At 43.9% G+C, this 11,744-nt stretch overlaps 1 protein-coding gene across 1 annotated transcript; it reads left to right on the forward strand.

Annotated features, from left to right (window-relative positions):
* Nucleotides 1-3,722: 3,722 nt before the first annotated feature.
* On the forward strand, nt 3,723-4,208 carry LOC108178546 (large ribosomal subunit protein uL23-like). Its single transcript, XM_051827151.1, has one exon. It carries the CDS (start codon nt 3,738-3,740, stop codon nt 4,206-4,208), a length of 471 nt encoding a protein of 156 aa, XP_051683111.1. The 5' UTR covers nt 3,723-3,737.
* Nucleotides 4,209-11,744: the final 7,536 nt, after the last annotated feature.

Below are 11,744 nucleotides of genomic sequence, written 5' to 3' on the forward strand. Positions count from 1 at the left end.
CAGTAAGCTCCCTCCCTATCTCGTCATCTTGGAATCCTCATTATATTTTTCATCACAGTTTTTTCCCAAATAGTCAGAAGCCCCTCATATGTGCTATTTGTAGGACACTCTTTTTACTTTATCATAAGGCTGGCAAGAGAGTAAGGACACAACAAAGGTTAAAGACAAAACCAGGGAGCGGCGTTCAATTCCTCCCTGCAGCTCCTGACTCCAGCTTCCTGCTAATGCAGATCCTGCCAGGCGGTAATGATGGCTAAAGTGACTGAGTCCCTGCCACCTCCATAGAAGCCTGGACTGAGTTCTTGACTCCGGGCTTCAGCCCAGCCAAGTCCAGTTCCAGCCTTTGCAGGTATTTAGGGCATAAAGCAGTGAATGGGAGCTTTTCCCATTTATCTTGCTGTCTATGTCTGTCTCTCTGCCTCTCAAAAAAATTTTAAGCGTTTAAAAGCAAAATCAATGACGATTAAAGGAAAGCTCATAATTACAAAAGAAAGCAAACTAATAAAATTCAAAAGAATGTTGGGAAAAGAAAATATGTAATTTTGGCAGCCACCATAATAATTATTAATTTTTTTTCAATCAAGAATTAACAATAGATGCTAAAATAATGAATTAAAATTTGGTGCTTTGATAACATGTTAACTTTACTTTGAAGTTGGAAGATCCTCTTTTTAAAAATTTTACTTTATTTCTCATTTATTCGAAAGGCAGAAAAACAGAGATCTTCCATCTATTGGTTCCCTCCCCAAATTCCTACAACAGCCGAGACTGTCTCAAACTAATGCCAGAAGTTCAGAATTAATCCGCATCTCCCATGTGGGCATGGCAGGGACCTAAATACTTGCACCATCACCTGCTGCCTCCCAGGGTACACATTAGCAGGAAGCTGGACCTCAGAAATGTAGGCTAGACTTGAACTCAGGCACTCTGACTCAGGCATTCCAAGCAGCATCTTAACCACTACATCAAACGCCCACCCTGGCAGATCCCATCCTAACCCAGGGATCAAGTTAATGTGTGTGTATATATACTTAGGGATGGAAAACAGATATGTGCCTCTGCCTCTGATGTTCTGAAAGGATATAACTTCATTTGTAATACAATTTTCAAAAGCTAATAGCCTGAATCTAATTATAAGGAAACAATAGGCAAATCCAACATTGAGAGACAGTCTACAAAATGATCAGCTTGGATTCTTGTTAAAAACATCAATGTCGGGGCCGATGTTGTGACATGGCAGGCAAAGCCACTGCCTGCAACACCAGTATCCCAAATGGGTGCCAGTTCGTGTCCCTGCTGCTCCACTTCCAATTCAGTTCTCTGCAAACAGCCTGGGGAAAGCAGCAGCAGATGGCCCAGGTGCTTGGGCTGCTACCTACCTGGGAGACCCAGGTGAAGCTCCTCACTCCTGGCTCCTGGCTTTGGCCTGGCTATCTTGGGAGTGAACCAGCAGATGAAAGATATCTCTCCGTGTCTCTTCCTATCTTTCTCTCTCAGTAACCCTCCCCCCCCAACCCTGACTTTCAAATAAATAAATAAAATCCTTTTAAAAATTAAACATGGCTGAACTATTAACATATATACACAATAGGTATATAGGGATTCTTGTACTTCTTTTTTGCAACTTTTTTGTAAGCTCAAAATAACTGAACAAGCCACCAGCCAAAACAATAAAGGCTGACCATTTGGTGTCAGTCTAGTCTGTGTGGACAGCAGATAATAGCAGTGGAAGTCTAATATGGCCACTGAGTGGGCTACAGAGAAAGAATTGAGAGTTTTGAGGTCCTCCAGAGTGTTCAGAAATTCAGGTTTAGGTAGCAGTGGTTGAGGAACAAACTAAAGAGGGTCTAGGTGCAGGTGAACATGGAAATAACTGGGTGGTTTGACATGTGCTGAGTTGAATAGGATCACCCTAAATTCATATCCAGAACCTTGTGTGGAAATAAGGTCTTTGAGGATGTAATTAGTTCAGATGAAATCATGCTGGATAGGGCAGACCCTACACTTGTTGTCTGATGTTAGGGGAAAACCGAAAGAGACACAGAGGAAAGGGTACACAAAGCCTGATCAGATACGAGGAATGATGCACCCACAGGCCGAGGAAAGTCAGGGGCAGCCAGCAGCTGCCAGGCTGGTGGAGGTAAGGAAAGATCCTTCCCTACAGCCTTCGCAGGAAGTGTGGCCCTGCCAGCACCTTGATTTTGGACATATAGCCTCAGAACAGAGAGAAAGCACATTTCCATTCCTTCAGCCACGCAAGGTGTAGTACTATGTCACTACAACCCTTAGAAATCAATGTGACATAATAAAATGAGTTAAAAAAAACCTATGTGGTGTAAGATTGGGCGATGGGAAGGAGTGAGAATATGGGTGGGTAGGGTTAGGAGAATGAACTAGCGATAGTTTGTCATAGTTGTTGTTTTAATATTGGGAAGGAAAGGCTAAAGAATTGAACAGCTAAATATTTAAGTGTGATTTTTATATACAACTCATTTAGAATGGGAAATTGATTTTATTTACAGAGAAGATGACTGGAAAAGAACTTGCTATGTAGGGTAGGGCTTTGGTTTGTGCCCCAGCTACCAAAGAGTAAGAGAGAGGAAAAAGTATTTTTCAAAGTATTTTTCTTACCCCCACATACTCAATACAGACTGCTTCAGTGACCAAGGGCTGGGGTGGGAGGAGGGGATTATTCCCCACCTACCATGCAATTTTCCTGCAGATTGCATCAGATTTACCAAGTGAGATTGATTCCCCAAAACAGCTTCCTTCCCTCCCATTTCTGACACCAATGGCAAGAAACAGGTTGTCACCTATGCTTCTGACCAACTGATTATGGATTGAGATTCCGACTACCCACTCCTTGGTCTTGATTAAATTGTTAGTGTGACTTGCAGAACTCAGAAAGACTCGTGTTTACTAACTCATTACAAAGGGTGTTAGAAGGGACACAGAAGAAGAGCATCATGGAAAACACACATAGGGCAAGGAATGTGGGAAGGGACATGGAATTTCTGTGTCTCTCTGAGTGTGCCACCTCTCCAAATGTCCTCCAAATCCCATTCTTTCAGGCTTTTATGGAAGCTTCATTATGTAAATTTGAATGAGTTTATCATTACTATTGGTGCTCAACTCAACCTACAGCCCCTCCTCTCCCAGGAGGTTTGGAGTGGGGCTAAAATTCCTAACCCTTTAATTCTGCCTTGATATTTCTGGAGACCAGCTCCCTTCTGGAAGCTACCTAAGGCCTCCGCTACCAGTCATCCCATGAACATAAAAAGATAGTCATCAGTGCACAGGTGGCAAGAATTTTAGGAGCCATGTAGCAGCAACAAGGAGCAATATATATATATGTGTGTGTGTGTGTGTGTGTGTGTGTGTATAATTCACAGTCATCTTCAGTTCAAATAGCTATAGTCATGGATGTTAGAAAAAGAGTGGAAAAGGAGGTCAAATTCAGAAGAAGTCTGAAAAATTTGTATAAGCAGAGAGAAAAGCAACTTGAAAAAACTTTGAGTCAAGTTGCAACTTTCTCCATGAAACACACTCAAGGGAAAACAAAACAAACAAACAAAAAAAAAAAACAAAATGTATGAAAAAGTATTTCCTATCAAACATTGTCACTTCAACAAAACACCCTCAAAAAATGTGACCCAGTTGGAAATATTTGTACCTTAGCTTGGATTCCAATATAAATAAGTTGTATTAGAAAGAATTACTATGAGCTTTTCACCAAGATGGTGCCAAAGGCGAAGAAGGAAGCTCCTGCCCCTCCTAAAGTCGAAGCCAAAGGGAAGGCCTTGAAGGCCAAGAAGGCAGTGCTGAAAGGCGTCCACAGCCACAAGAAGAAGAAGATCCGCACGTCCCCCACCTTCCGGCAGCCCAAGACACTACGCCTCCGACGGCAGCCCAAATACCCTCGGAAGAGCGCCCCCAGGAGAAACAAGCTTGACCACTATGCCATCATCGAGTTCCCCCTGACCACGGAGTCGGCCATGAAGAAGATAGAAGACAACAACACACTGGTGTTCATTGTGGATGTCAAGGCCAACAAGCACCAGATCAAACAAGCTGTGAAGAAACTCTATGACATTGATGTGGCCAAAGTCAACACCCTGATCAGACCTGACGGAGAGAAGAAGGCGTGTGTGCGGCTGGCTCCTGACTATGATGCTCTGGACGTTGCCAACAAAATTGGGATCATCTGAAGAGTCCAGCTGGCTAAATCTAAATATATGTTTTTTCACCATAAAAAAAAGAAAGAATTACTATGAATATAATGAGTACACTATTGTGATATTGTGAAATCTGTATTTCATCCTTATCTTGTTATGTCCCACCATGTAACTCCTAAAATTTCTGGACACTCCAAAGTGAGGACTTTGTATGCTAATGAAGTGATGAGGCCTGGGGACTCCCAAGTAGCTTCAGGAAGAGGCCTGGTCACTAGAAAACCAAGACAGGTTTAGAGGGTTGGAACTTTCAGCCCCACTTCCCAACATCTGGGGAGGTGCTACAGGTTGAGCTAATCACCCATTGGCCAATGATTTGATCAATCATGCCCACATAATGAAACCTCCATAAAACCCAAGAGAATAAGATTCAGAAAGCTTCTGGGTAGCAGGATACCTGGAGATTCCTAGAGGGTGGCACACCTGGAGGGTGGCACACGCCAGTTTCCTGTTTCTTCTCCCATATCTTTACCTAGCCTCTGGTCTTCATGGGTACCTTTATCTTTTAATTTATTTTTTAAGGAATACAAATTTCATAAGTACACTTTAGGAATATGGTTATTCTTCCCACCGTACCCGCCCTGCCACCCACACTCCCACCCCTCCTCCTCCTCCCTCTCCCCTTGCCAGTCCCATTCTCCATTAAGATTCATTTTCAATTAACTTTGTACACAGAAGACCAACTCCATACTAAATAAAGATTTCAACAATTTGTGCACACACACACACACACACAATTGTTTGAGAACTAGTTTTACAGTTAACTCGCATAATACAACTCATTGAGGACAGAGGTCCTGCATGGGGAGTTAGTGCACAGTGACTCCTGTGGTTAAATTAACAATTAATACTCTTATGTGTGACATCAGTGACCACCCGAGGCTCTTGACATGAGCTGCCAAGGCTAAGGAAGCCTTTTGAATCCACAAACTCCATCAGTATTTGGACAAGGCCATAAACAAAATGGAAGTTCTCTCCTCCCTTTAAAGAAGATTACATCCAGGCTGGCACCGCGGCTCACTAGGCTAATCCTCCGCCTTGCGGAGCCGGCACACCAGGTTCTAGTCCCAGTCCGGGCACCGGATTCTGTCCCGGTTGCCTCTCTTCCAGTCCAGCTCTCTGCTGTGGCCAGGGAGTGCAGTGGAGGATGGCCCAAGTGCTTGGGCCCTGCACCCCATGGGAGACCAGGATAAGCACCTGGCTCCTGCCATTGGATCAGCGCGGTGCGCCAGAGGCAGCACACCAGCAGCGGCGGCCATTGGAGGGTGAACCAACGGCAAAGGAAGACCTTTCTCTCTGTCTCTCTCTCTCACTGTCCACTCTGCTTGTCAAAAAAAAAAAAAAAATTACATCCTTCTTTGATGGCCACTTCTTTCCACTGGGGTCTGATTCTGAGGTGAGAGTGTTACTTAAAGTGATTGTCATTCTATGAGTCTGCTGTGTGGACTGCTTCCCATGTTGGAACATTCTCTCCTTTTTAATTCTATTTATTATTACCAGACACTTGAACATATTTTTATGATCACTTTAATATTTAATTCTATATGTTCACTTTAACACTTATATGATCACTTTAACAATTTAAATGGCATTTTTACCACCAAGCTTAATGGGATTTGGAGTCCCATGACAAGTTTTTAAACTGTACTCTTAGAAGCAAGTCCATAGGAATGTGTGCAGAAGTATACAGCTTTACAGTTACAAACTTCCTCCTCCCTCTTTTTTTTTTTTTTTTTTTTTGACAGGCAGAGTGGACAGTGAGAGAGACAGAGAGAAAGGTCTTCCTTTGCTATTGGTTCACCCTCCAATGGCTGCCACGGCTGGCGCGCTGCCCTGATCTGATGGCAGGAGCCAGGTACTTATCCTGGTCTCCCATGGGGTGCAGGGCCCAAGCACTTGGGCCATCCTCCACTGCCTTCCCGGGCCACAGCAGAGAGCTGGCCTGGAAGAGGGGCAACTGGGACAGAATCCAGCGCCCCAACTAGAACTAGAACCTGGTGTGCCGGCGCCGCAAGGCAGAGGATTAGCCTAGTGAGCCATGGTGCCGGCCCCTCCGCGCTGGCCCCTCCTTCCTCTCTTATTCCCACTTTTATTTTTTACTTTGATCTATTTTCAATTGACTTTATACACATAAGATTAACTCTATGTATGAAGAAAAAAAAACAAAAACAAAAAAACAAAACTGTTCCTTGAGTCGAAACAAAGGCAGCTCAAGTCATCCCTTCTGCAAGTGTCAGTATCACTTCTTCAGTTTTCGTTTTAGGTGATCTGTTAGTTCTCACAGATCATGGAGGACATATGTTATTTGTCCCTTTGGAATTGGCTTATTTCACAAAGTATGATGTTTTCCAGGTTCATCCGTGTTTCAAATGACCAGATTTCTTTTTCTTTTTCTCTTTTTCTTTTTACCGCTGTGTAGTATTCTGTAGCATGTATATCCCATAATTTCTTTATCCAGTCCTTGGTTGATGGGCATTTAGGTTGGTTCCATGTCTTAGCTATTGCGAATTGAGCTGCAGTAAACATAGAGGTACAGATAACTCTTTTGTTTACTGATTTCATTTCCCTTGGGTAAATTACCAACAGTGGGATGGCTGAGTCATATGGTAGGTCTGTATTCAGATTTTTGAGGTATCTCCATACTGTCTTCCTTAGTGGCTTCACCAGTTTACATTCCTACCAACAGTGGATTAGGGTACCTTTCTCCCCACATCCTTACCAGCATTTGTTGTTTGTTGATTTCTGTATGAAAGCCATTCTAATGTGGATGAGGTGAAACCTCATTGTGGTTTTGATTTGCATTTCCATGGGTACCTTTTGTAACAAAACGGAAAACACAAGTGTTTCCCTGAGATCTGTGAGCTGCTCTAGCAAACAGGTTGCTCCTGAGGAGAGTGTCATGGGACCCCTGATTTATAGCCTGTTGGTCAGAAGCACATGTAAAACAAGCTGAAGCTTGCAATTCACATCGAGGGGGGAGGGGGCAGGACAGTCGTGGGAACTGAGCATTCACCTGGGCTCTACCTGGAGAAAGTGTCAGAGCCGAACTGAACCGGAGGACACCTGACCGCTCTCTGATGCGGCAGAACTGATTGCTTGCTGGGGGGAAGCCCTAGCCCCCTCTCACATTTGGTTACACAAGTCTTCGGGGTTGGCTGTGGAGTGAGGCTATAGTAGGAGAAACCGTGTCTGGTTTTTCCTTCAATATATCCTCAGAGCTGTGCTCTCATTTAAGGGTAGTCATTCTAAGATAAAGCTTTCTTTCAGTAACCTAATGTCAACAGATACCTGAGAACTGATATAAAATCCACAGTGTAAGGAGTGTTGGAGAGCATCCAGCCAAAATAGAACCTCCTTCAGCGTAAAAAAAAAAAATCACGCTGTAAAGAAACTTAAATGCAATGAGTGTGGAAACATCTTTAGGCCAAAGCAATACCCCACAGACGTTGAGAACAATGCCCATTGGAGAGAAATAAAAAGTCTACACTCAATGTAGTTAGGAGTCTGCCCACTCCCAAGTGTTCTCTTGGATCTCTCTCACTCTGCATTTAAGAAGCATATACAGAGGAAATCACAAAAATGATAAATATGAAAAAGCCTTCAGCTGTAACAGAAAACTTCATACTCTACATTCCAGGAAGAAACTTTATGAATGTGGGAGGACTTCTATCCAAATGTCAAGTTTCATTAGACACCAGAGAAGGCGCGCTGGAGAGAAACCCTAGGCATATAAGGCTTTCAGGAGAAAATCCAATCTCACGGAGCATGAGAAAATTCATACAGGAAAGAAACCCCTTAATGTATTCAATGTGGAAGTATCTTTAGCTAGAAGCAATATCTCATTAAAGATCAGAGCATTCACACTTGGAAAGAAATCCCGTGAATGTGGAAAGTCTTTAGCCAAAAGACAAACTTCATTATTCATCAGATAATCCTTACAAGAAAGAAACCTTATGAATGTGATAAGTACACGAAAGCTTTTATTCAGAATCAAGGCTCATTAGACACAAGCAAAGTCCTCCTGGAGATAAACCCTATGAACGTAAGGAAGATGAGAGAGAAAGCTATCAAAGACAAATCAAATTTCACTGGGTGTGAGAAAATTCAAAGTTGAGGGATATCCTAGAAGTGTACTAAATGTGCAGCAATTTCCAGGCAGATGCTACATCTCATTGAGTATTACGCAGCCGCACTGGAGAGAGAACCTATGAATGTACTGAGTGAGGGAGGAAAGCTTTCTCAAGTCATGCTGTTTGGTATACCTGGAAGAGCCTACGTAGGTAGTACTCATGCTTAAGTGTAAAATGTGTGGACAACCTTCTTTCTATTCCTAGCAATGCTCTGCCTATGAGAGTCAACACCAAAAAAAAAAAAATTATTACAGTGATCTGATACTCCCTTATCTGTCTAGACTGCGCCTACTGAAGAATGCAACCACCTTTGGTTCCTGAGCCCATATCTGCAGGGAGTTAAAGAATGTGCCACACCTGGAAAGATTGTCACGCACTGTTGTCCAACTCAAGGCCCACTCAGTTCCCAAAGAGAAGCACTTACTGACATGCCTGAGCATTCACCTAATGCGAACTCAAAGCTTACTCCCTTCAAAAGTACCGCATCCCCACCTCCCTCTCCCCAAAGAAAAAGTCTACCTAAGCATCTTGGCCTTATTAGGCAATTGGGTGATAACACTCCTATCGTTGGGCCCCGGAAGCATTCAAGGAATCTGCCTACCTTTACTGCCTATTCATCCATTTCCAGTTCATCCCAGAGAACATTCAGAGGAGGCAGGGGAAGCCTGCTTAACTCAGTAGTCCCCCTTCTCGAACTGTCTCTTGAAGAAAGAGAAGCACCAGGTGTTTTTACAGCATTTTCCACAATGGGATGAGTTTGGAAACAGTCATAAAATAGTGGTACTTCACACCAATTAAAGAGAATGAGCCACAGCTATATCCTTGGGCTTGGAGTGATGTCCAAGATAGCTTGTTGAAGTAAAAAGAAAATCAAGGAAATGTGTCGTATCAGGGCAGGGCTTAGCTAGAAAAACAGAACTGGTAGGAGCCATCTTAAGGAATTTACTGTAGGCAGTTTGCTGCCAGGGCTGGCTGGGCAGGTCTGAAACCTGCAGGGCAGGCGAGCAAAGAAGGGCAGCTGGAACTCTGCCACAGACGGAAGCCACTCTCCACAGGTGGGGTTTTTCTCCCCCAAATCTGCTCTGTTCGCAGACTGACCCCATGAGGTCCATCAGATTCTCAGGGCAATCTCCTTTACCTAAAGTCAAGTGACTACAGGCAGCGATCACATACACAAAACAGCTTCAGAGCAACCCTTAGATTAGTGGCTGATGGAATAATCATGTCGACACATAAAACTGGATCACCACATTGTGACACTGTAGTTTTGTGCAATGAGAACAAGCCCTGCACTGGAAATCCCCCTTGTCCACGGTTTTGCTCCCAAGAGCTTTGTGTCACAGCGGCCCACTGGTTATCAAAATTAACACACATTTCTTTTCCTTTCTTCATGGCTTCACAGGATTTTCCTTCTTCCCATAGACTTTGTAGCAATCTCAGCACATGATTTCTTTTTCTTTCCTTGTAAGGCAAGAACTCTCACCTCAATGCTTAAAAGAACCACTTCACAGTTTCTCCTTGGCATATTCACATTGTCCTTGTCACAGTTCTTATGCTTAGATATCCTTATTAAGTAAAATAAGCACCAAGATTCTGAACAGGTAATCTGATAACCCAGGCAGCTACTGAAGTATTTTGAGAGAGAACAGTTGCAGCACTTTTATTACAGTATATTGTTATAATTGTCCTATTTCATCATTAGTAATATCTTTTTTAAAATTTATTTATTTATTTATTTGAAAGTGTTACACAGAGAGAGAAGGAGAGGCAAAGAGAGAGGGAGAGAAAAAGAGAGAGATGTCTTCCATCTGCTGGTTCACTCCCAATTGACCACAATGGCTGGAGCTGTGCCAATCCAAAGCCAGGAGCCAGGAGCTTCCTCCAGGCCTTTCCATGCAGGTGCAGGGGCCCAAAGACTTGGGCCATCTTCTACTGCTTTCCCAGGCCACAGCAGAGAGCTGGTTAGGAAGTGGAGCAGCCAGGACTCAAATGGGATCCATATGGGAGGGATGTCCATATGGGATGCCAGCACTGCAGGTGGTGGCTTTACCCACTATTCCATAGCGCCGGCCCCCGTTACTGATATCTTAACCATGCCTAATTTATAAATTACCACAGCTATGGATATAGGTGAAAAAGCATAGTATAGAGTATGAGTCTATGCTATCCACAACCACAAGCATCCACTGGAGGGCTTGTGACACATTCCCCAACAGGGGACTACTATGTGTGTACATATGGATAAGCAAAGATGTGTACAGGTAACACATGTGGTTGAGAATGGAGAAAATACAGTATGTGATTACCTGGTAAGTGGGTTGAAATGATGTAGGCACAAGTTAGAAGAGGAAGACAGCACCAAGGGAAAAGAAAAGAGAAAAAGACCACACTATGAAAAACATAAAATATCCAGGATGGTCAAATTGCTATTTATACAAAAAAAACTATGCAAATATAAATATATAGACAATAAAAAACTAAAATATATACATGTTAGCAACTATTCAATAGATACTAAAAAACTCATTAAGCATTGTTCATTTCTTGTTAACATTTAAAAAAATTATAATCACAGAGAAGTGGGAGAGGTCTTATTAAATAATCTATTTTTATTTATTTAATTTATTTGCAAGGCAGAGAGACAGAGATCTCTCATCAGCTGGTTCACTCCCCAAATACCCACAACAGCAGGCAAGATCTCTCATCAGCTGGTTCACTCCCCAAATACCCACAACAGCAGGCACTGGCTCAGGCTAAATCCAAGAGACAGGAATTCAGTGCAGGTCTCCCGCATGGGTGGCAGGGACCGAGCTACTTGAGAAATGAGTTGCTGCCCCTCAGGATGTGCAGCAGCAGGAAGCTGGAATCGGAAGTGGAGGCAGGACTTGAAGCAGGCACTCCAGTACGGGCTGTGGATGTCCCAAGCTGCATCTTGACCACTATGCCCAATGCCCATCCCTTAAATATCTTTTTTTTTTTTTTTTTGACAGGCAGAGTGGACAGTGAGAGAGAGAGAGAGAGACAGAGAGAAAGGTCTTCCTTTGCCATTGGTTCACCCTCCAATGGCCGCCGCGGCTGGCGCGCTGCGGCCGGCGCACCGCGCTGATCTGATGGCAGGAGCCAGGAGCCAGGTGCTTCTCCTGGTCTCCCATGGGGTGCAGGGCCCAAGCACTTGGGCCATCCTCCACTGCACTCCCTGGCCACAGCAGAGAGCTGGCCTGGAAGAGGGGCAACCGGGACAGAATCCGGCGCCCCGACGGGGACTAGAACCCGGTGTGCCGGCGCCGCAAGGTGGAAGATTAGCCTAGTGAGCCGCGGCGCCGGCCCTTAAATATCTATTTTAAAACACAAACAAGGAGGGACGGCGCCATGGCTCACTAGG

This window comes from Oryctolagus cuniculus, chromosome 1, assembly GCF_964237555.1.
Source record: "Oryctolagus cuniculus chromosome 1, mOryCun1.1, whole genome shotgun sequence".
In the NCBI taxonomy this organism is placed as follows: Eukaryota; Metazoa; Chordata; class Mammalia; order Lagomorpha; family Leporidae; genus Oryctolagus; species Oryctolagus cuniculus.

What these genes read in the sequence shown, in the direction of transcription:
- LOC108178546 (XM_051827151.1), top strand. Translation starts at nt 3,738, where the DNA reads ATGGTGCCAAAGGCGAAGAAGGAAGCTCCTGCCCCTCCTAAAGTCGAA.